Source organism: Trematomus bernacchii, unplaced genomic scaffold (genome assembly GCF_902827165.1).
Source record: "Trematomus bernacchii unplaced genomic scaffold, fTreBer1.1, whole genome shotgun sequence".
Classification (NCBI taxonomy): Eukaryota; Metazoa; Chordata; class Actinopteri; order Perciformes; family Nototheniidae; genus Trematomus; species Trematomus bernacchii.
This window is the reverse complement of record NW_022987616.1, coordinates 1,634,708-1,661,106: the sequence shown is the minus strand read 5'-3', so window position 1 is coordinate 1,661,106 and position 26,399 is coordinate 1,634,708. Positions and strand designations below refer to the sequence as shown.

Below are 26,399 nucleotides of genomic sequence, written 5' to 3'. Positions count from 1 at the left end.
AACCCTCTCTCTCTTCCTCCGTACCCAAATCTCTAAAAACGGGGGTACAACGGAGCTGATCCAGAATTGCGGCCGATATGACGTAATATCGGCAGCGGACCCACGGCACTATCAGAAACATTGCTATCAGAAACAATGCCCGACTGTTTTAGACGTAATATGGTCAGTGTTTACATTAGCATCGCTAACACTCAGAGCTAACCTGTACTGGAGAGAGCATGTGTGTGAAGAAGCTGGAAATAAAAAGGAACTCACCTTGTGGTATAACCGGCAAGAGAGAAAGCCTTTGAGCTCCATGATATGGAGTTTAATCACGGCAGAATCTGCCGGTAGATCTAGCAGGCATAAGCTCCGCCCCTCTTTAAAAAAAAGCTTTATACATAAAATCTGCACTTTTGAAACAGGAAGTGAAATAGAGGGATATGAGGCATGGCTAGAATGGGTGATCTGTTTGGTATTTTGAGCAAAACACTTCATAGACATGTTTTTTATATATTTGTATATATCTGAGACCTATGCTATTGCCTAAAAATAGCATGGTAGGTGACCTTTAAAGCAACCATGATTTTTACTGATGTGCTTAGATATACTGTATTTAAAACTGAATTAAATGGACAAAAAACAAATAGCCTTGTTGAACATGGTGATAACAGCTCAAATAATAACATATTTAATCATAAAAAACATAATCATGAGTTATCACCTTTTTTATTCACGTGGCTTACTGTTTCAAACTTAGAACACATAGTTACACAAATGATGTGTGTGGATGCCTCCTCTGCCTGAAAAGATGCTCCAATGTGTACACACCAATGCCTTCGCTCCTCACATATGCGGGCAGTGTGAAAGTGGAGGCGGGAGAGCAAAGCTTCCCTTGTTTACCATAGCCGTCTGTCTTGTAAAGGCTTGCCAACATGCGGACGATACATTAACAATTTAAGGACATACATTTTGTTTTTGTTCTCTGTTTTAGATACAAGTGTTACAGTGACACTGCAGTAAACACATTATTTTAAATAGTTTTTGCCATGTTCCAGGTAAATGCTGGTATGACTAATATAGGAAAATAAGCTCACAGATCTAAAGATTAAAACAATAATGTGATTAATACCCTCATTCATTAGAACGGGATTACCTGTTCAAGTGACATATGGGAAATCTATAGTCACCATCCGGACTACACATTTCATATACAGCATGACTCATGGCAACACCAACATGCTATAAAAGGTAAATATCAGACAAACCTCTCTGGCTCATAAAGCACATTTTTAGAATGCTTTATTTAAACAGGGATCACTGCTTCTCATAAAGAAGATAAGCTGCTAAGAGTTAACCTTTCAATCAATCCTTTTAGCTGTCTTTTATAACAAAGGCCACGGACCTCCTGGGTGAAAGGATTGGTTGATCAGTTTGTAAGGAGTTTGTATTAGGGTACCATCTGACCTTTACAATATAATCAACACAATCCCTGAAATATAAAATACAATGCCAGGGAGTAAAAAGGGACATTATATTTATGGGCTTTTGCATTAATGTTGTTTAACTACTCTAGCATATTTTATATACTTTATCAAACCTGCGCTATCTTAACAAATGACAGCACAAGAGCCTTTTACAGTATCTGTCCAAAAAATTATATATTTACAGTTTAAGCTCTCAAGGAGATTAATCAGTTTGCAGGATGTTTTGGGGATTTTTGGTTCAATTTACTTTTGAAAAGTGAAAAATAACTAAATCAACAGATGAAATGAGTCAGAATATAAATAGGGAGTTTAGATTTTTTTTCAAAAGGGTGCCAAAATAGGAGAATGCTACCTTAAACCCTGATATTATAAATGTTTTGAAGCTGGATGTACATTCGGAGAGCACTGACCTGGTGATCTTGTCGGTGCAGGACATGGTGATGAGCTGCTCGCCCTGTAAGACCCCGTCCCACGTTTGGACGGGCCCCCGACCTCGCACCGGCACCGTCCCCTCTCCTGACTCGATTTTGGTCCGCAGGTGGCTGCGATGTTTTCTCAGGAGGTGTCTGCTGCTGTGAACTGCCAACGCAACACAAAGCCTGAGCTTCATCACTCTGCATTATGTCAGTCGCTATTACATGGCTTTGCTGGATACCCAATCTAATTAGCTATTAATGAAGCTGTTATTTCTAAATAACACAAAGTGTTTCAGATCTAATCACGTCAATAAGCACCCAAGATTGATTTTGTAGACTTCTGATCTAATTTACTGAAAATGCACCAGGTCACGTTTGTGATCTAAGATGGAACACTTTTCCAAATTTGCTCTTAATATATAACAGAAAATGATCCATTATGTGTTAAACTTTAGCTCTTAAGTGGTACATTCTCTGTATGATTAGGGATGTTTGCAGCTACTAATTATAAGAGTGCACGTTTAAATAGCTGCATGTAATTAGAAAACAAGGAATGTTTATCCAATATTGTGGTTATCCAATAAACATTAAAACAATACTATCATATATTTGGTAATACACTGGCACTGTTCTCAGCTGTGCAAAACATGCCATTTCCTTTACAAAGCAAAACGTTTAAATGAGGTTAATAGCTTAATTTAGGGAATTCAATGTATTATTTTGGGACCATTGACTGCCTAATTGTTAATGAAGTAAGCATTTTACTGGCTGTATGGAGGGAAGAAGGAGAAAGGAACCATTTTCCTGGATGAAGCAGTTTGGATGAACCTAGGAATGTTTATATTAGGCATGGTATGACAGACTATGGTTACCAACAGAGCAACTTCCTAACTTTTTAACCCTGTTAGTGAGAGCACAGGCCCTTAAACCATTTAAAAAACGTTCCTGTGTTTTTATGTGGGTGTACAAGCCAGCATGACCTCTACGGGCATTAAAATATGTTAATTAAAGTATACAGTATTCAAAAATAGTCTGCATAGTATTAAGTGGAAGGACCGTCATCTTTCAGGAAGAAGCGTTGTATAAATTATAGATATTGTTTTTCACGTTTTCAGTAAAATCCCAGTATGGATATCTCCCTAATAGGGTGACAGAGTCTACATAAATAATCACTGTTTTTGTTTTAATAACCTCTTATTTCTCAAGACTTAAACTCTCCTTCTCTCTTCCTCCATGCTTGCTTTGGCTGATGTGACAGCAGCTAAAAATTAAGCCCTGACTTTCGGCTCAGAAATGTTTTAGAACAGTCAGGAAAAGGTACTAAGTAATATTCTAATCTCCGAGAGCGCACTGCATAACATTTAAGAGGTTTAATGACCAAAAAACGTCAAGTTCAAAGGAATCTACAATGACAGCGTCTTTTTCTATCCTTACTGGTTCCATGAAAATCTCACCATGCACCGCACTGTAGCGTATGTTAAAAGAGCTGAAGGACATTTTCAGTTAATATTGAAAGGAGGGGGAGATAAAGTATATATATATATATATCTTTACATATACATTCTTCTGATGGGAACCTGAGTCCAGATTACATTTCAGAACTCATAGGCCACCAGACAAATGCTGGGAAAACCGTATAAATTAATATACAATTTATTTTCAGTGGGTGAGCAATAAAATGTCATCCAGTCAGCACAGCGTGGCTGAAAGAGGCGATAGAAGGGATGTGACATGAAAAGGATGCCAGCTTCTTGACAGTGTGTGGAGAAAAAAAGACCAGAGCAGTGGCTTTCAGAATATCCGCCAGAGAAAATGATCCCTCTATAAACCTGATGGACTATTATTGATTGCATTATATAAGTAAAACTATTATTGTAAAACCAAATCCAATAAAGGCCTGGTGTCTTACGATCAGAGGTGATTTCATAGGGCGAGTTCAGCCTCCCGTCTCCACACGGCGACGTGCTGATGTACATGTGGAAATGGATGTTGTCTCTCAACCTGTAGCCACACTCCTTGTGTCGCACAAATATCGACTCCTCCCAGTCTTCTGGTCTTTTACTTTAAGAGAAAAAGGCAAAAAATAAAAAACAAGTATGAGGGTGAGTGATGAGAAAGGTAGCACCATTCATCACAGCTATAGGACATAGATTTCCACTTTTCGTTTCCAATGATGAAGTGAGGCAGGGACACCGAGAGATGGACACTGACCACAGTCCATTCTCCTGCTGTCAGACAGACTCCTCAACATTACTCAGGCTGTCCAAATGTCTCAGGGCAAAGAGGGACAGTCAGTCAAACCTGGGGTCAATACATGCTTTGTATTTGAGTTGTAAAGTGTTGCAATGAAGGGCAACTAAAGAAACGTATGAGTACAAATGTAAAACAAACTTGCAAGAAAATTAGAAATATGTTAAGTGGTTTCACCGGCAGTATAAATAACTGTTAACAGTTTCATAGCTCATTGCTACCGGTTTGGAGTGTAACAAGTATTCCCTGCTGTAATGCATACCCTGCTTTATCGTCTATTTTAATGCAAATGGGACTATATTTTATAAAATAAAAAATCATGCTGTAATGAAGTATACTTGAAACCAGCTTTTGAGACCATAAACTCTTCAGGAAAATGTTTATAGAGGTGATAAATCAAGTGAATAGTAGGTCATTTTCTCATAGACTTACATACAATCTGACCAATGGAGTCGCCCCCTGCTGGCCATTGGAATACAAGTTAAGGGTATTGTCTTGTGAAAAGTGAGGCATACTGTGGTGGTACAGTCAGATGGTTTATTGATAAAATAATTAGGGTAACTTTTTAAGTTAAATCTGAAGAAAATAGTGTCCATACATTATTAATAAGTTGAATACTTGCAGTATGGGCAACTAGGTGACTTATACAAAAACTGGGTCATTGTTTCTGCTGTGAGCGGAGATAAGGCTTTCATCACTCAAACACACCAGGTACGTACTGTACACATAGTATATTTAAACTATGCATCACAATGCAAAGCACGGCTGCACTCTTTATATAACCTCTCCTCTGTCTCCGATGTCCTTTAACGGAGTGTAAATATGGCACTTCTGGCATTTTGTTTGGTCATTTAATTATGAGTTATCTTCCCCATTAGCCATTTTACTCAGCTGCAAAGTCTCCGTACCTGCCATCCAGCATTGTGCTAAGACAAAAAGTCAGTGCTGTGTATGCAAATATGACATTCAACGATCTAGACTTCTAGCCACTAATCTGATGAATCAGCCTTGCAATAGAGTTCCTCGGGGAGCTCAAAAACATAATATATGCTTACAGACTGGAGGGGAAACTAATGGAGACTGTTTCTTGATGCTGGTTTTTGTGAGTTTTTGTGCACTAAAGCATGCGGGTCATATACAAAGGTACAATATAAGAAGGCACAGTTTTAAAAAAGTGGTAAAAATAAATCCATTGAGATCATGAGGTGAACCACTTAAGTGTGAGTTGTTTGTTTGGTTAGCTAGAGGGAACAGCACACATATGGCTCGTTGATTATCGAAAAGTCTCTGGTGTACAAAGCAATGCTGTTTCCATGGAGCTTATTATAGAGGAGAGGGCATTCTTTGACACTGTAGTGGGAGGTCACAACATATTTAATGCTATTAAGTACACTGTAGTGCATCATGTAATGCATGTTAAAGTAGTTGGAGGCACCTTAGAAACTAAAATGTATGAAGCTTACACATAATGTTGGCAACAGTCTTACTTACTGACAGAAGTAGATATGCATTATCTGGTGGACTATAACAAAGTACATGTACTCAAGTTAAGGAAATTATACCTTTGCATTAGTGATAGTAAGAGTACAATTCTACAATAAACTGTATTTCAATGCAAGACTAAAAGGGGCAAATCAAATGCATTATTACGATTTTTTTCCCCTAGGTTCTAAGTCACAGGTGATATTGCAAATTCCAGTATTTTAGTATATACTTGAACTGATCCTTCAATTATAAACCAGCTTTCAATACTTTTTATCGACCAATTACAGAGAGCACCATTTCAGGAGATAAGGAATGCTACAGGTTTTTTCAAGTTGCCGAAATGTTAGTACACCTCTCTGATAATGTCCATTTGTATTTAAGATAGAGCAGAGATAAATGTGTTACCTTAAAAAGAGTTCAAGTTGAGAGTAGAGGAAGCGTAACAGTGCTCTGCGGGCCGTGACCTCAGCGTGACAGTCGTTGACCACCTGTCCCTGGTCGCTCAGATATTCCCCGTTGATACACTTGGTGCCCGTGGATAACGCCACCACCTGGGCGTGCCTCAGGTCCAGACCTGTCGAACAATATCAGACATATTTTCACCCTATTTTGCTACATTAGTCCAAGAGTTTGAAAGAAGCCCTCAGTGTCCTTCCTTTTCCAGACTAAGGAATGAAGTCTGGGATAAATAAGTGATTCATTTTCCATCGGTAGGGTCAGGCTCAATGTTCTTTCACACTCTGCACCTGTTCAAATGTAACACTTTTAGACATTGTCGGCTTGGCATATGGAATAAGTGAATATACATTTGTTATAATTGTGCAAAAAAATGTCAAGTCATTTCAAGTGAAGGAGCGTAAAATAAAATACAGGATATTATAAGAAATTCGAAGTCAAATGAAAATGAAACCCAACAAAATGCATCGATTAGCCTCAAAGTGTGGATGGCAGACTGAAGTTGGTCATACACAGCCAAACTGTTCCATTTGCTCACATAGTGAAATAATAAATATCAAAAAGAGGAGAACAGGGTAAAAAGGTCATTCCACACGACAATTTGGGGTTATTTCCATAACCACAGTTCTCCGAGTCATCATCTCTTCAGAAGCTCCTATCACACAGCACCAGCCAGGATTAGCTGGATCCACAAAGCGAGGGAGGGAAGAGACCCTCCGCCTATAAACTGGGCTGGCACCCCGCCTTCTTGTTCATAAAGTTCACCTCTTCACATTCAGCTGCACAATCGAGCGGGCCCAGTCTAAATCCAGGAATGTCAGAAGACCCTTCTGACTGTGCTGAAAAGAGCTACATATTGACATAGGCCTAGAAAACACAGCAAAGAAACACATAAAAGGAGGCTATCAGACCTGCTGTAGACCTGGAGGCAGATGGTCACTCTGGAGGACTTATTGCAGGATACATATTTTCTTTAAATAACATGGACCGTTTGGAATTGATGCCCTGAAAGTTTTCTTCAATACACCGTGATTTTGTAAATGATGTTCCTACAATAGAAGATTAATTGGGGTATGCTTAAGGTTGTTTCTGTCTTACAACTTTAACCCTTTCAAGGCAATTGTAGCATTTCAGTCATGTAAAAACAACAAAACAAAACGGTGCCAACGTCCACCTCTTATATTCAGTCTACGGTCTCATTCAATTATTTCTGGACAGCATGATAAAAGCTTCTAAAGAGGTCACTGTAGCAATATTCTCAATGTGAGACATGAAAAAAATGCTATGAGAGAGATCGCAGATAACAAAGCCATCCTGTCTCATGTTGGTTTTCCCTTGAGAAAAATATACTTTTCTCAGTGCAAGGCCATGTGAGAGTCCCACTGACTGACAGACAGACAGAGGTGGTGAAAGGGGGGGGGGGAGGCTGGATCAGCACGTTAACGGCATGCCATTCCTTCCTTGGCTGCCACAAATCTCTCTCATCGCCTCTGAAAGTCAGGCTTGGCTGGCTTCTGGCAGACCTGCAGGCATGGCCGGACGGGCACATGAGCTTTTATCAGCCTCGGCCCAGATGGCACTGCGGCGGTTAGAGTCCTGACACCTCCACTGATGAGGAATGGGAAGGAGGGAAGGGAGGAAAAAGTTATGGGAGGGGGAAGTGTGTGCGGTGTGGGCAGTTGAGGGAAAAAGAGAAAAGAGGAGAAGAATAAAAAGGTAGTCTAAGGTAGGGTGGAACAAGTTCAACTTTAACTCTAGAAACTACAGCGGAAATGTTCATATAATATTTGTCTTGTATTGTTTTTCAGTTTTTTTTATCAATGGGACATTTGGATCTTAATAGCAAGTAAACCTTACTGTCAAGTAACTTTGGATATTTCTTCGACACCCGGTGAATGTAAGGCCAATATTTACTCTAACTAGTAGGTATTATCTTGCTCTTTCGAGCTAAAGAAAAGGGTGATCATTATCTTTAGGCTCATCACTGCCAATGACATCTTTCACATTCCATTGTTGGTAATAAAATATTGATTATTGCAGCTTTAAAATATATTATTCTATTTGAAGTTGGTTTCAATGGTTGAGACTGATGTGTTTGCGAACATAATACTGTATCCATCATTTTGAGGAGAAATTATATACCTATACCCTATATAAAAGACTAGCAGTAGGAATGTTAAGAGCTTTGTTTTCTTGACTTAGATATATCCTTTTTTATATATAAAATGATTAACATACCTAAAAGAAACAACTGACAGTGAGTATAGAAAAGGTCTTGTTAATAATAACAGTTCATGCTGACTATTCCTCTTGTGAGATGATCATTTGTATGATCACTTAAAACATATTTTAGTACCTTTCGTTTAACTATCATGGTGGAATAGTAAATTAAGGTTACACATACTAGAAAACTACTATTGGCATTCCCTATAAGCAGTGCGCCCCAATTCAGCCAGTTCTAAAAAGGTAACAGACTCAAACAATTTCATTCTCTTGCTTTTCCTTGCCGTTCCACTTCTCGATTGTTTAGATCAATTTTGCAGTGGATAATTTCTGCTGCGCTGCTCACTACCCTGCCATGAAATTGGCACCGAGGTTGCCTTCATTTTGCGGGAGTGAGGAGAGGAGGAGGATAGATGAATGAGAGAGAGAGGAAGAGAGGGGTAGATGGAGAGCCCCACAGGCAGTGTGCCGTTTTTAAACCAGGAATAATCAGCTGCATCACACAGAAATACAAAAAGAGAGGGTCAAAAGGAACAAGGTAGAGTGGAGTCAAAGGCCTGAGGCACTCTTCACACACAAATACATCTGTTACTGGTGATTCAAAGATGTCACACCCCAGGATAACAGCACTGTCAAAAAGCATGTTCATCACAGACTGAAACTACTCACTATGGCAACTGCACTATACTGTTCTGTGCTCAGTACTGTCAAGGGCCTTAAACAGGAAGACAAAGCACACACTGCCTCACTATGGCAACCGAGGAGGTAAACACACCTTGTACAGCAAATGTAACAGAGGCGCAGGTATTTATCTACACTGTATTTTGATGACTGCTCGTGCACATAGTGGGAAAGTGAGGTAGGAAGAGTGTAAACACAGAAGTCAGAGTAAAATGCACCCATATTCAGACTGACATGCAAAAATACAATGATATTCAAGATACTTTTTAGGCTTAGTTGGATGGTTTAACGAGTGCTTTTGTATAGACGTACAGCTTTAAAAAAGGGAAGGGAGGTTATTTTTGGTCAACAGTTATGACAATGTGTTTTTCCCCTGCTTCCAACTATGTCAAAAAACGTTGCCCTGCACGCCTGCTCTAAAGGATATTGATTGGCCCCTGTGCCATGGGCCAGTGAGTCAGGAAAACAGAGCCTAAAGTCTTCTTTAACACAGCACCACATCACTGTCTCAGGTTTTTTTTAAGACAAAGGTCAAACTGGAAATATTTTTGCTGAACCACTTTTTCTTTTCTCACTTGAGTGGAACCATCTTTGGGCTACAGCATGTTCAGTATCACTTCTGTGTTTCTACTTAATGTTGCATGAATTCCCCCACACTACACTGGTTCTCCACATGCTCTGTCTGCATGTTGGCAATAGGCCTCTCACCACCAGACTGCTTTATTTCAAACATTGGAAAGCTTGAGAGCTCCAGAATACTATAATCAAAGCAATAATTATAACACTTTTCACAGCCTGAATAGTATGTTAATTATTACGTTTGACATGAACAGTATTAATGCTAAGGACATCAATTATCCACACTTGGCTTTAACTACAAATAGACAGGAATCCCAAAATAATAATGTAGAAAGTCTTCCACAGTAGTAGTCCTCATGAGTGTGATCCAACTATTTAGTATCAGTGGGCAGCAAAATGCAGTGCCTCTGGAACAGGTCTCGTGGGAAGAAACTAAGTACAACTACTCAAGTTCTAGTATACTACTCAGGTACTTGTACTTTAAATGAGTATTTTGATGTATGTTGTCCACTACATTTCTTATGCCAAATAATGTACTTTACTGTTTTTTGTCGCATTCATTTGAAAACCACTTGTTTCGGCACACCAGTTCTCTTACTGTAGCGAGTCATTTATGTCTACTAACAATATTTCTACTCCTGGTTTTATATATGCTTGAGGTTAATGTTATGTTTTAGCACAGAAATCCCTTATAATGTGTCCCTCTTAACATTTAAACACTTATTTCTTCCTAGTTTTAAATCCATAATACTTGTAGGCGTCAATAAGTAATTAATACTAATCAAGGACAAATTGTTAAAAAAGATTTACTGGCAGCCATTGTTAGGAGAAACTAGTGTACTCAGATGGAAACATTCCTATGAATGACATGACCATGAACTTTACAGTGATTTTTTAATTAATAAGGCAACTGAAACTGGCAGAGACTGCAAAGCTGCTATGTGAATCCCTTTATTCTCTGTGTTTATAAAACAAGGGAAACGTTTCCCTATTAGCTACCAATTATCTCTGAGCACCATAAAGCTCATATTAAAACCATTTATCCTAAAGCAAGATGAGCTTCCAAGGTCAGCTTTCAGTTACAGTAACTACAATTCTGAATGTCAATTCTGAATGTCAAGCTTAATAAATCCTGTCTTTATTTTGTTCTTTCATCACTAGATGTGAGACGATTACGGTCAGTGTCTGTCAACCAAAGTTTGTTGTTTGAATAACAGTAGATAGTCAGATGGTACAAACAAAAAAAACCTGGCAAGAGAAGAGACGGCACCCTGTTGAATGTTTATTAGCTTTAACAAGCAACTGTGCTGCACACATAACGGTGGCTTTGTGGAAAGCTGCTGAAGCTCTCAAATCTCTCTCTGCTGCAACCCACCCTGCACACATCTCTGCCGTTTTTTTTTTGTGGCCTCTTAGCAAGCTGTTTTGTAGCTGGATGCGATTACTGAACGTTAAAATTTGCAGCAGCCGGAAAGCCAGATAAAGAGTGGAGAAAAATCCCTGTTTGAAAATGGATATGCAGGCTAAGAAGCGTAGCTTAAGCATCATTTGTAATCAACTTGTTTGAAACCCTTTCTCTCATCTCTTTCTTTGAGTCCCTGTGGTATTTTTCCCCACTTGGAGTCTCATCACCCTGCTGAATAAAAAGCCTCAGAAGAAGTTCCTCTTATCTCATCCTACAAACAAGTAAAAAGGAGTAATGGGGGGGGTCTTTTTTTCCATGTCTCTGAGCACATCTGAACCCTGTTTACCATCTCCTCACACCCACTGCTGTCTCCGATCGATTCAGATGAGATTTTCCACACTATTTGACAATGTGTGCTGGTGGTTTACTTTGGCGGTCATGTTGCAACTCTCAGCCTGGTGGCGAGGCTAATCTCACTCAGGTTTGGGCTCAACTGTCTCGGTGGGACTCCAGCAAAGGGTGGAGAGGGGGGATCGCAGTCTGTCTCCAGTTCAAAGACAGACCCTGATTAATATTCTTCAGGCAGAAGCAGAGGCCTGAGACACAGGGAGGGAGAGGGAACAGGACTCCCCAGTGTTCCTGTCAAGTTGGGTGTCTGACTGCGCGGACGCTGGCCACCACACCGCTGCCGCCTCGCTGCAAATACTTGGCAGCGCTACGTCTGGATCACTGAAGATAACGTGTGCTATTAATAAACAAACAGAAGCAATTACTGGGAGGCAGAGGAGAGGGATTGGATTAGGTCAGGACGAGCGCCGGTCTCACTGAAGTCTAAACTGATGAGCTGCAGCACTCCAAAGACAGCAGAGATACCAATGCCTCCTCACTGACCCCAGCTATCCCCCCCCACCCAAAGCCTGCAGCCTCACAGGGAGATAACACTCCTCTGTGTGTGTGTATGGATTTGTGTGTGGTAGGACTCCACATGTGCAGACCTGTTGGCATTTGTGTGGGTGGGTGTGCTCTAGGGCTGCAACATTTGGAAAAAACAGGACTAAATGCATTTATTTTGACTAATATTGCAAATATGATAATTCACATTATCATAATAAATTATGTAAAACATTTACATGGTGGGACTTTTTTAAGAGGATGTTCTTTTTAGACTGTAGTCTACTGTAACACTCTACAGGAAAACAAAAGTTTGTTCAGAATTATATTTGAATTTATTCTGCCCTTACCTAATATTGGGATTGTGCACCCCTAGTATGGTCATTGCTATGTTAAAGCCTACAAAGATGACTTACATTTTGCAAATTCACACTATATCGGTTTTATGTCTAACCTGGCTGCTTTCCATGTGTACTTGAGTTTGTTATGTGTTCCCACATTTCTCAGGGTTAAGGTGATTTTACAAACAACAAGATGGTTATGTTTTTAGTTTTGTTAGTTTGTCTTTTTCTCTGTTTGTCAGCAGGGTTATGTTAACATTACTATCCACATTTTCATCAAACTTGTGGAATGGTGCAGCATAGTCCGAGGAATAACTCAGTGCATGTTGGTTCGTATCCGAACCACCGGGCAGATACATGCATTATTTTCCACATGTATTTTGGAATATGCCAAATGTTGGGAAGGGTAAGCATATATTTCTGCTGTTGGTCTGGTAGCTAGCATACTTCAGAGATTGTTTTTTATGCATTAGGAATTGTATTTCTGTTATTATGATATTATAATTTATTAGATTTCAATGAGTGGAGACTGTCTTCTTCTTCAAAATGTGCTCATTTAAAAGCAATTCTGCAGGGTGAACACATGGTACATACATCGGCAAGATTTTACTTTTCCAGGGCTAGTTGCTCCAGTTTTCTACAGCCAACAAGGGCTAAATGTCTGCAAAACAAAATGTTAACTTCAATCGTTCAGCGGTGTTTCACAAGCAGCAGATTGAGAAAAACATGACAGCTTGTTTCATAAACATTTCATGGCAGACATTCCTGGGTTTAATGCTTCTAGTCTGCGTGTGTTGATATGTGCATTTGTGAATGATGTAATGTGCGATAAACACCACACATGAAAGATAAATGCATAGTCATAACTCATAGTGTCATGCTGCAGGTGAACAGCTTCCCCCTCTTCACTGTTCCTTCAGCGTGTCACTCGGTCGGGTTTCAGATTAAGTTTTAAAATGATCTAGTTAAGGTTTCCACTGTGGCTTCTGGAAGCCTTGTCAAATGTGCCTGAGTCCAGCGAGTCCAGCATGCAGTAGGGATGACTGACACTCACCACCATGTCTCATTCTCCTCAGAGACTCTGAATAGTCAATAATTCATCAGGAGGGTATATTCTCCTGCACAAGCGCAAGGTACAGCATGGAGTGGCCCTTCCTCAGTTTATCATTTCTCTCTCAATCCAGAATTCCCATTTCTAGTCATCTCTTTCTATCTTTTTACCTCCCTCATTCGCTCTGCCTATATTGCAACACTTCAATAATTCAAAGTGATATATAAAAGTCAATGAAATTTGCCATACCTCGGGTCATTACGATGCCTGCCAGGGATTTGTGGCGAGCGTGCGCAGGACTGCAGCCGCCCACCAGGGACCGGTACTTCTCCCTCACCAAGTGGAATATTGAATCGGCAAAGTCCTGAAAAACACAAAGGCCCTCTTAAGTTTTACTCGACACACTGTATGGAGGCTGACTTCACAGGTTTCATTTGACTATATAATATTCCACTTCTCTCTCAGAAAAAAGAGATTAAGGTTATAGTCAAGGCAGCTGGCCAAATGCCAACAAAAACACACACATATTACTATTACACACATGAAAAATAACATACAATTGAGCCAATATTAGTGTAGGAACTATTTGAGGTGAGGAAGTCATGTAATCCTTTGACTGTCTGCCATTGGGAGACTTTTCTTTTCGTACAGAGGAAGTAAACACCCAGGTTTCTTATTGTACAGCCATATGCCAACACAGCTCTGCCATCTTCTATGTTCAGTTCAAGTCAGTCTTATGTGTATAGCAATTATACATTATGTCAAAGGAATTAACAACATATGTGCTTTAAGTCTATTTGTGCAAAGCAACAACCTGTAGGATTTAATACCAAGTTGACCAAATGTGACACAATATAAAATGCTAACTGATTTGGATATCTTGATTTCTTCACCACATCTGTCCCACCAAACCAACAATACTCGAAGACATATTGATCACATCAACCACTTCCCCTAACTGTTAATGTGTTTTCTTCCAGTGGTAGTTAAGGGCTTAGCTTCAGATCGGCCTTCACGCTAACGGTAGCATCGTGGGCCCTTTTGGACAGATTGAGCCCCCAGTAGCTAAAAGGACATCAACAGATGCCACGGTGACGAACGCAGAGAGTAAGCGAGAAGGAGAGAGATTAAGGATGAAAATCTGTATGGGTGACTGAATTAGTGAGCATATTGCTCATTATGGCCCTCGTCAGGGCTGTGAAATACTCACAGTGAGAACTGATGGTACAAGAGCTCACAGCTTGTGGTGTTTGTGTCCATGTGTATGTACGCTCATATTGCTGCTCTGATGATGTCAGCCTGAAGCTTTTCAGGGGGGATAGAAAAGAAAAGAAATGGAAGAAAAGTCAAGAGTGGATAACTTTTTGGCTCTTTGATTCAAGAGTTGTCATGACCTCTCATCAAGCTCTATAACGGTCGCATGACAGGTCGCTTCTGAGATGAGTGTACGTCCCTTTAACAAGAGGCAAGAGCGACAGGAAGAAAGGAAAGTTGTTTACTTTATGCTTGAATAATCAATCCAGTCAAAGACCCTGTTTGTCAAGCCCTTAGTCAGAGCAGCTCATGTTGCGGTGACAGGAATGAATAACCAGAACGGCTGAATTCTCTACATAAATTCAGTGTGACCAAGGACTCTAAGAAGTCAATATATATTACCAAGGTATTCACCCTTTGCAAAAGGTCAGGTATAATATACAATTGTTGAAGTACAGGCTATTCTAAAGACCTAATCTGAAATACTTTGTCACAACAGTGATTCAGAAGATAAAAGGTTGCTGCATATTGACTCTTTTCAACGTGTTGATTATCATTGTTTTTGGAGTGTTTGAAGTATTTTTCGAAAAGGTTTGTCCTAGATTTCAGACAGGGATAAACAAAGATTTTTTTTTATAGTCAGTTCCAAATGTGTTACTTTAGTCTTTTTTGCTACATTTTTAGAAATGGTCTCAGTTCATCTAGCAAATATGTATACAATATTTGCTTTGCCATGCTTTTTGCTTTTATTTAATTTTAAAACAAATATCCTTGGACTGTTGACAAACCAAAACAGATTTGAGTGAAAAAGAATTACTAATACTTTTTAAATAATCCTTAGTTGCAGCCATGTTGTACATTTATTTTATGTTGGGTCATTGAACATTTTGACACTAACACCAAAGTTGCTGCCAAAATCAATGAATTATATATTTGTATATCCTTTTGACCTAAATATCCATCCCCGATAGTCAAGCCTTCCATGAAGATAGAAAAAACACACTTGTTTTGAAGTATTGATCAGCCTGGAATGTGGAATTTGCTGGTTATGTCGAAACACCTCTTACACAAATGTGAAAAAACACCCGCCTTGTTCCCTGTACCTGAAAGGGACAACCAATTAATTCTAACAGATTCCGGCTCGGCTTGGCAGCGTCGGTCACAGTCTGAACCCCGAGTCAAGTCCTCCATCCCTCCTAAAGGCCTTTTCATTGATGACATTACAGAGGTGAGAGAAGGTGGCAGCTCAGAAAGGCCTGCAGAGCAAAGGTGGAATAGACCCTGGCATGCGGCCCAGCTTTATGTGCCTCCACCCCGTTTCCTCCCCCTTTTGTTCTCCCTCTTCTATTCCCTTTCATCTCTCTTTGTCAATGCCTCTTATTTTCTTCCCATCTTTTTTGAAAGTATGACTCTTCAGGTCTCGCCTTTTATTCGTCCCTTAGCTTCCTTCCCCCCTCTCTCATGCTGATATGTGATAGAGGGCAGTGATGTGCCAGGACTAAGTCAAAGCTAATACTTTCCTCATCCTGTGTGGGAGTGGGGAAACAACATAATCTACATCAACTGACACAAAATAAAATAGTCTGTGATTTCCAGCTGTGGTTCACTTCTTAACAAAATAACTCCTTTCCTGGTTTATATCAGCTTAAACACGTAGATCTGCCTGTACTGTCATTCCTCATGTTGTCCCCTATCATTTCTCTTAACACACACACTGCTTTCCTCAGCGGGGGGTGTTGAGTGCCACCTTCAGTGTGGGCCTAATGTGGCATAAAAACGGGGCCAAGGATCTCGCTCCTCAGTCAGACAGAACATCAGGGCGGGCTGCCACACAGCGAGAGGAAGCTTCTTCATGGATGAGCATCAACGTTGCTCTATATAGCTACATTTTGGAATTTGTTTTACGAAATCTGTTTCAGGTTACTGATGGAGGCTCTCCTGGGAGTACAGGGACTGGTTGGAGCAGAAACTGCCGTGGAGGCTGTTGTGTTGCTAACCCCACCTGGTGCCTCTTCCTGCATTAGTTATGACCAATTTACTAAGCAGTTCCTCTGGGCCTCCTCAGGGTGGAGAAAACAAGCAGCAGCAGTAACTACAGCTGCAACGGATGAGATTTATTGCAGCAATAGACACATTAGCGTTAATAAAGAAGAGGTGTTGTAAGATCCACTGCCAAATGACCCCGTTGACTCTTTGTCTTTTCATGCATCCTAGGCAGATAGGATGGCCATTTGAAGTCAAAGTGTAATGATGTGTAAAATCAACCAAGAACCAACCAACACAGGTTGAAATCAAATTAAGCCAATGGTAAACGAATATTGCATTTCCAAAACACAAACCTATTTTTGAATCCAAGTATAGCTTTGTCAGTGAGTGCTCTCAGGGTCTGAGCCCTATGATGAGGGAATCTCATTTCACAAAAAAACTACACTGAAACTACCAATCATTCTCCTCCCACTTAATTCCTGGTGGAGAAAAAACATGGACAGCAACAAATGTTCATTGCCCAATTTTCCCCCGAGGAAAATATGTTTAACATTTTTTTTTAAAGCACCTTACAGTTACATTTCACTGTTAAGAGAATACAAGTGTCGAATTACAGCCTTAATCATGCCATAAGGACAGTGAAACAAGCTACTTAACAGTGAAATTAAGGACATTAGTATAGCATTTGGAGTCATGTTTCTTGCCACCTGATGAATGTAGGTCCTATATTGACTCTCCTTTTAGCGCAGTGTTCTTTGTCTGAAAAAACTGTTGAGGAAAGTATCTAAGCTACTAAATGATTTTCAACATCAGCAACTTAATAGCTTACTGTGTATCCCTGCTGTTATGTTCTGGACTCTATTACAGTACAGTTTAAAAAAAGAAACTACTAAAAACAGTTACCTGCTGGGGCTGAATAAGACGCTATGAGTGGTAAGCCTAAGGTTCGTCAATACGAGGGACTTTTTTCGAATACATGTAGTCATGATTTACTGACAGTCAATAAAGGAATATTGATTTATATTTCACCTGATAGGCTCAGAGTAAATTGCGTTTGTTTGCTTGAATTAAAAGGGGAACCAGTGTGATTTTGGTGAGATGATGACCACGCTGGCCAATGTAACAGAGGGGGTGCAAACAAACATGATGAGGATTTCTAAATGTATGCCTGGCCTATTTTGCTCATCTGTCCGTTTTTTTTTTAATCGGTCCATTACATCCATCCACCCCTCCCTCACCTTCCCTCTCTCCTACTCCCCAACTGTTTGTGCACGTAAACAGTTCGGCATCTATCTCGAAGGTAATGTGGAATGTCACCAACAATCCTCCTGCTGCCTTTCCTCTGAAGTCAATATTGTGCCAGAAACACAAAATGTCAACGGGGAAATGTTCTCTGCTGTGGCCTGACCTAGAAGTCTGTGCATGCTGGTCGTGGTGATGGTATGAGTGTGTATGTGTGTGTGTTGTGAGGAAAGGCTCAATTGTATAATTTATTGTTTAGCACTAAGGCCCCTAAGGGAAACGATGACTGGAGATTCATTCGTGATTCCATTTTAGGGCCCTCCATAACATTCCCCATATGCTTCAGTTTAATTTGGTGAAGCATGGGAGTGTGATGTGAGGCAGCCATGTTTAATGTGTGTGTTTATGAACAACACTGCTCGTGTTAGAGTGGCATGGGGATGGATATGGTCTTGATTTTACCCCGCCCTCAGGAAAACACACACATGCCACCACCCTCACCGCCTTATCACCCGCCTGCAGAGCGGCCCAGGCAGCATAAAAACCAGGCCATGTCTTATATTTCTTTATAGAGGTATTTAACAATTCATTCTCCCGAGTTTTAATAGTGTCTGCCCTCTGCCTGGATATCTCCCCCCCCCCCTGTACCCCACCACCACCCTTCCCCGCCTGCCGCCAAGCACAAGCCTTTTGAAAATGGATATCTATTCATTTAGTGGAAGCGTTGCCTCTGGGGGCTTTTTAGATTCTCAAAAAGCCAGACTCCTTGCGGCGAGACAGATTTCCCTCTGTTTGTTCTCCATATGACACGTAGCATCACTCTCACTCATGAATCTTCAGCTTCTTCTCTCTGTCCTCCAGATCAGTATCACAAGAGGAAAAAAGAAACAAGATGTGTCAATGCTTGTACTTGGATCTTCTTTCAGAGGTGGCTCTGTTGTCTCGCTTTTTTATTGACAGAAAGTGATGCCGTTGTGTCGTGTGATGACAAAGTGAAACCCAGAGAAGTTGAACGAGTGCTGTGAAACAATCCAGCACCTCGCCTAACTATATCCAACCTTTTCCCGTGTGATGGCCAGATGGCCCTGCAGCCCGCTGAACAGATTTCTCTCCGTGTGTGTTTGTGTGTGTCAAACGCTTTGCCTGAACAGCGGGGCCTTGTCAGTCAGATCAGGCACCCGGGCAGCACTGTGCCGCCGCCGCCGTCATAGGGAAAGGTCTTTCCCTTTCAAAGCTCATGCTTTATGTCAGTGAGCAAGAAACAAAGACAGATAAAGGAGCGCAAGAGAGAGGGAGCAATTGATCTGTCTTTGCCACAGATCCTCCTTTCCCCGTTGTGGCTGATATGGGACGTTGCACCACAGGTTTCCAACAGCAAAGCAGAGCTCAAGCAGGAATTCCTCATTAGGCTGGAAAAGGTTGAAACCAAGACGGCAGGGCCTGGTGCATGTGGTAAGGATCAGAGTCATGGATGAGCTACCACAAGAATGATAGCCCCGACCAAAAACCAAGGACACTTCCCGGTGATGATGCTAAACATAGAAGCGGATCATTATTTCTCTCCTACTCTCTACTTGGGGCCATAATCAATCCCCATGGCCCAGTTCCTCCTAACTGTAAAATCTTGATACCGACTAAGACCACATGCAGCTTCCAATATAGAACAAGATTTGCAGCCATGCTATCAGCGTAGCTCTATCAGTAGGTCTGCCCAAGACTAACATATCTCCTCAACTATTGGATTTATTGCCGTTAAATCTTTTGCAGACATTCATGGTCCCCAGGGGATGAATTTACTGACTTTGGCAATCCCTTTAAACATCTTGAAATCACAACTTGTAACTCAGTATCTTGACAGTTTGCCCAAAAACAATGAGACATGTTGTGCCACCACATAAACAAAGGAACATGATCACCATTAGTTAAAAGAAACCCTAACAACTAAAACAAAATGGTGTAACCGAAACTTTGGTCACAGTTAACTCCATATGTCCTCTGATTGGTCACATCTGCTGAAAGCCACAAATGCTTTTAAGCCTAAATCCAAACATTAATTTGGGAAATGAAACCCCAACGTTCAAGCCAAAACGAACCGAAGCCACTGAATCATAACCACCAACCGCAGATGTTCTGCGCGACTGACTCTAAAACTCATTATCAGTCTAAATTCTCTTCATCTGATCAAACAAGCACCGCCTGTTACGACAACATTGAAGCTATCAGGGCCTGGCCCATGCATGGTTCCATGTTTGGTGTGTAACCCGGACACCATGCTTGCCAGGTCCCCAGATACCCTTCAACAAACCCACTGCATGGTTTTCTATGTGGTTTACCTCTACGTGGTGTGCATCTCGACAGTGTTTTTCCACTTAGCCGTCACTGATCTTGCTGCATTTTATTTTGTTAAAGTACATAAGTATGATCATCAAAATGTACCAAAATATTCTTGAAGATAATAAAATGTGTTTTATAATACTTCTGTATGAAATGTTACACTCTGTTCAAAACCTGTAGTGTTTGAATTTGATTACATTAAGCAACAATTACACAGTATCAACTATATTACATTACATTACATGTCACTTGTTAGACGCTTTTATCCAAAGCGACTTACATACTCAATACTGTGGGCAATCCCCACAGGAGCAATTTGGGGTGAAGTGTCTTGCCCAGGGACACAACGACATGCTGACTGACTATATTACGTGTTTATGTAACGCAAGGCTGCGTCATACTTCTAGATATACCACGCTGTACAGAGAAGTTGCTATTATGATGAGTCATCTCTGCTTTACTTGACAGTTCAACATTTAAAGTGGCAAACATCCTATCCCTAATTCTGTCTCCAAAATATGCACAGGGCACAGGACATGAGAGAGAGCAAGAGGAGGACAAAGAAAAGGTTCAGGGTGACAGTGATTGGAGTGCATCTGAGTCGTTTGGGTGTAAATCCCCTCTGATTAACCTCCATGGTGGAGATAAAAGCAGCGATATGCCTGAAACGACTTAATAATGTCAGGCACAGAGTAAAACACACACCAGCGGCTTTATATATTATGCACCAAGGGCCGGTAGAGGGACTCCTGCGAAAAGATAACATGACCTACCCCCCAGAGAGATGGAGAGAAGGAGGGAGACGGAGAGAGGGAGAGGGGAGAGGGGGGAGGGGGGGGGGAACAGCCAGGCGCTGAAAAAAAAGAGTAGGGATGGAGACACGGGAGAAAATGAGAGGGTCAGAGATGAGGATTTAACAAGTCTATCATCTACAGTACGTAGTTGACTAAGGGAGGGTGGAGGAGGAGGAGGAGGAGGTGGAAGAGGCCATTCCAGAGGCCCCTGAAGGCTGTTCACACACCTCCCATTAATCTGCACATGATTCTGCAAAGAGAGCGAGAGTAAAGTGATAGAGAGGGAAACCTGTGTTGTGAGTGTGGGGTCTGCAGTATCGTTCAGGGGAGAAATGTTATAAACAAATATCACACAGGGAAGTACAACACTCCTGCACATCAGTGAGGATTTAAGCCTCGTCATGATATTGAAGAGCTATGTAAGCCACTTCTTTAAAAAGGGACAAGCTACCCACTAAGTGCTAATAAACTGCAAACAAATTGTCACTCAATACTCAACAGTTGGGGGTTTTCCTCTGTGACTCACTTCTGGGTTGATTACTGTACAATGTTTATTGCTGAGACCAAATGAATTAATAGCAAGCATACCTCTATATTTGCACTGGAATACCGTGACCTTTTAAAGATGCTTACATTTTTGGATTCCAGTTGTCAGAAGTGGATATCTGGGGATTTTAAATGTCTTTATATGTGGAGAATTGGAATTTGATTCAGTTTCCCTTGCATGAATCAGTATTTAGACAAATGTGCAGCAGCTCCTTAAGGCAGGACGATGCAGGTTTGATATCCAGTGAACACAGCACGAGCAGGGCTTTCAAGTCATACATGTTGAATAAAGTAATCATAACAAACAATATTCACTAGCTGTGGTCAGATATCCACTTCGATCATAACACTGACTTTTGAATAAAAGTCTCATATTGGTATTATGTGTGCACTCACAGACCTACAGTATCCGTTATTTCTCTACTCCATCTCCTTTCTGGAATCTGATATAGTTAACGCCGGTCAGGGCAGAGCCAGAGAAATAATAACAAAAAAACCCACAAACGAATCGTCACGTGAAGAGACTGCGGCGAAGGCTTTAAAACATTTGGGAGGACGGCAGGATCTAGCATCACCTTTTATGCCATGAAAGAGCGGTGCCATTCAAATGGCTCCTTTGGAGTGATGTGATGGCTGCCTCTAAAGGGTGGACGATTGTGTCGGCCTCCGCCCAGAAGAGGCGGCCGCGCCTCCATCTCTGCTGCTCTTGAAGATACGGGTATGGCCCTTTTGGCGGGCTCGACCCTGACAATCAGCGAGACTTAAAAAAACCCCACTGCTTGAACGCTGCCTGGGAAAGTCTGTTGCCAAGCACCGTTTCCCTCTCGGCGCAGAGATTAGATACGCAGACGAGGGGAAACACTGGTGCTTTCAGATGCTTTTCTGTCTCCTTGTCAAGCATGCCTGTAACATATTGTACTGTCAAGGGTATGATGTGCTGCTAATACCAATGCAGAAAAACTCACTACTGTACGCAAATAAAACCTTTCACCAATGATGCCAAAATCTATATTTTACAGTACATTCACAATGCAGAGCAAATGTTACCCTATATTTGTTTAAAAGTAACAATAACAGTGGGAAATAATTCATCACAGTATCTTAAATCTCCTGGCTGAGTACTGAAACTTTTTGACGTTTTCAGTTGGATGTTTTTGCAGTGAGTCCATTTGCTTCTGAAAGGGTCATTTATCCAGCGGCCTCCCCTCCGCTGGTGACTAAGTGTGGAGCGGACTGTGTGCCATGTCTGTGGGTGTGGCTGTGGCCAGAAGCCCCTACAGCCAGCCATACATCATCAGATATTGATACGGTTCCACCACAGTGCCATGGCTGACATTTGATTCATAGCCCTGGGTGCTCTTTTTGAATTTCTAACCGTCAACAAGGGATCATGGGAAATGCCAATGTTGTGTTTGCTTGTGGCGCCCCAATGACATGCGGGAAAGTGGTAAGAATAATGGAGCGGTTTGGACAGGTAACCTAATCTAATCTAATCACGCCCTTTGGTGTGAGCCTGTAGGCATGAAGGCAAAATGTGATAACATATGAGATCTCTCTAGGTCGTCCTCAGACGAGCCCTCCATCGTCGCTTCCAGTCATCCCGGTTCTCCATACATCTGGCCAGTTCACCATCCGCTGCGATGTTCCTGCGGACTCCCGCCGCTGGAAGTATAGGATTTTGGGATGACTTTGTTCTTCATGGTTGGCTTTACTATGCTGATTAAGGACTGGGGGGTGCAACTCCTCTCAGTCCTGGTTTTTAGTTCAGACTAACAGGACTTCAGACAGTCCTAGATGGGTTCCATGGCTATGAGCCCCATCTGCCCCTGCTATTTTGCCCATAGCTGGGGAGCAGTTTTAGGGAACGGTGCCTTGCTCAGGGACACCTCGGTAGCACTAGGTCCCTCCTGGACTTGAACTGGTGACCTTCCAGTTGCCAAGCCAAGTCCCAAGACTTCGCCACCACCGCCCATAGATAGTATCAATTTTTATTTAGATTTAAGTTGTGTTAATCGCTTAGATTAACTGGTTTCCTGTTTCCGGGATAATTTAAATGTGTGCTTGCTCTTCATCTCATTAACTTATTCTTTTCCCAGTACCTTTTTCCACAATATCCAAATTGATACTTTCAACAGAGATAAAGTTAAAGCCTTTTATTGTCATTGTACAAAAAATACAACGAGATTCAGAGTGCAACTCTTTCCTAGTGTGCAAAAACTGATGAAGTGAGATGGCACACTCCTGAGCTACTGCTATCATCAGCTCCGAAAAAAAACAATGTGTTCCATTATATTTTACAGCTAGCCCAACTTGGCTGTGAGCCAGTGTGAGATTATATGATCAATGTTATGTGAAATCACATGACTTATTTCACTCAATTCTTTCAGCTGGCAATATGAGGCTTTCTCCCAAAACAGTGATGTGTTTATCTGACAGTTGCTATAAGTTTACACATGCCCTTTGGTGAAAATAGCACAGCTTTTTTCTGCACTGATGAATGTGGATTTTAGCAAACATCCCCTGACAGAAGAGGCTTAAACAGAGCATGATCCCTCTCACCGCCAACCGCTGTGCACACACACACAGGCACAATATAATATGCACTTCACAGCCCGCGGATGAAATGAATGCAAATAACCGCGTGAGAAAGGCTTTTGAGCATGCCAAAGAAATCAGTCTGCGGCCCCTGCTCTCTTAACATTTACTAAAAATCCATCACGTGGCGTTTGCAGAGTTAGCACAACGCCAGAGAGACTGTAACAAATGCACATGGTTTCTTTTGTCCCCTTTTTCTTTTCCTTTCCGCGGAACCTTTCAAGTGCACACCCATACTTCATAAGCTCCTGCAGCAGGCCAGCAGAGAGAGCAGGAGAGGCATGACAATAGACTGAAAGGAGAGTCAATATCGTAAAAGAAAGGCAAAGAACACTGAAGGTCTGAACCTATTGTGTGTGTATGTGCGTTTAGTTTGTACTTTAAAGTCCTTTTGAAAAGTACACACCACTGCTCGCTGCTGTCTCATGTGCCAGACACTTTCTTTAATAAAAGCGTGTCAAGCTACCAAGCGTTGTACAGGATATTTAACAAGCTGTTTTTTTCCTTCTGTTATGTAGGAGATTGAGGTGAATAATGTCAGAAAAACAAAGACACAAATGAGTGGTTCACCTTAGGAAAGGGAGATCATCGTCTCGCCACCTCCACAATCTGGGGACGCAACGTCCTTAAGCGCTTTAATAACAGTACTGAGAGAAAGCGCTGAATGTCAGCTCTTGTGTGAAGTAGCTGCCACATCTAGACACGCCAAAGCTGTAGAAGTCTTTCTATCAGAGCGGAAGATGCTTGACATTAGGGTTGTTGTAGAAACGAAGAGAAAGCAAGTGGAAGAACGTGACAAAAGGAGAAAAGGGTAGAATGTTGTGCATACATACATGCCTATGGATGACAGCACAGCCCATGCATATTGTATACTGTAGGTATGTGTGCGTTCGCTCATGCATAACTCCATGAGTGCCACCTGATTATGGCCCGAAGCGTTGGAGATTCAGAAAACTGACATGAGGTAATGCAGCATGTCACAATGCTCAATGCTGACATTTCACGCAGCAGTATGTGGTTACAATTACACAGAAGACTAAACCTCAACAAATAATGCAGGAAAGGAAGATCTAATCTGTTGAAACCATGCATCTCCAACATTAATTTTTCTTTTAGGCTTGTAAATGGTTTATTCAGTTTAATATTACGTTACATCAATTCTGTAATATCTTTGCATTTGAAGTGGATTCAAATTGTCTAGCAACGTACGCAAGTTTAACAAGAAACAGGAAATCCAGTAATGCTGTTTGCATCTCATTGATATTATGTTGTATCTGAGCTTTAATAAGTAACTGCTAACGCTAACATTGCTAAATCCCACTAATAGCATTCAATTACACAATATTACACCTCAATAGAAGAAGAAGGGGTAGTCACATTTAAATGGAAGTAAGCTAAGCTACTTTTAATACTGCGCCCTGGTGCTGGGTGGAAAGCTATAATTCAGATTTTCGTGTCTTTTTTATTAAAACATGTTTTGGCTGCACTATAAGCTGATACACTAGTTACGCGCCGCTTCTGACATGTATATTGTAGTTTTAAACTATACTTGCTGTTACCACAGTAACCATGGGTGTTGCCAAATCAATCTTAACTGAAATGTTCAGAATTACAACTTCAATAGTTATATCCCTTCCATTTGATCCCCCCCTATATTTATTTAAATTCTGATATTACGTTTCTCCATTTCCCTTTCCTATCCTATACTGTTGTATATACCTCTATATTGCATGTGAACCTCTAAAGTAACATTCTGGCCTGTTTTGAGTGGAGTGCTTTGGTTCACCGTCTTATGTGCATAAAACACTCCTTGTCGACCTATATGCGCCTGTCAACAACCGGGGTGTTTCATTTCTCCATCAGCAGGAACACCGAGTTCATCATCGTGCACAGGAGAGTGCAACACGGGCCTTGAAATCCAGCCAGGGTGCAGACGCAGGAAGCAGGGCGGGGGGAATGGATTTGTTATGTACCTGCTGAAGTACAACCAGGTGCTAACGCAATGGTGGACATTTTTTAAAAGGCAGAGCATGTACACTCTGCACTAGCAGTGAAAGTTATATGCAACCGTGAGGACATCTCTACCTTTGCTATTAGTAATGTATCACCTTTTTACCAGATGTGATGGATAAGTACAATGAACTGGGTCAAACTTTTCTTAGTCTAAAAGCTTAAAAGTCACAGGGACTGAAATCTTCTCCTCTCAGCCTCTGACTAAAGCATATGATAACTATTCATGCTGTGAGCCGTGGAATTTTCTTTCCCAATTTCCAAATAATACAATCTGTTGAAGCTTTATCACTCGCTCTGTGAAGCCAATCGAATGTCTAATCTGCACATCTACCCAGAAGACTTTGTTCTAAAGTTCACGATGCTGAGATATATTGAAGCTGTGTGTAGGAGC

General features: G+C 41.2%; 1 protein-coding gene across 1 annotated transcript in view; it reads right to left on the bottom strand.

The window, feature by feature from the left end:
* Positions 1 to 26,399, bottom strand: part of adarb2 (adenosine deaminase RNA specific B2 (inactive)) — a 146,468-nt gene that overhangs the window by 10,666 nt on the left and 109,403 nt on the right. The window contains exons 4-7 of the mRNA XM_034132566.1: positions 13,494 to 13,608; positions 6,023 to 6,191; positions 3,792 to 3,943; positions 1,877 to 2,045 (exon numbers count right to left, since the gene is read on the bottom strand). Of these exons, the coding sequence (XP_033988457.1) occupies positions 1,877 to 2,045; positions 3,792 to 3,943; positions 6,023 to 6,191; positions 13,494 to 13,608 (605 nt within the window). The remainder of the gene's footprint in view (positions 1 to 1,876; positions 2,046 to 3,791; positions 3,944 to 6,022; positions 6,192 to 13,493; positions 13,609 to 26,399) is intronic.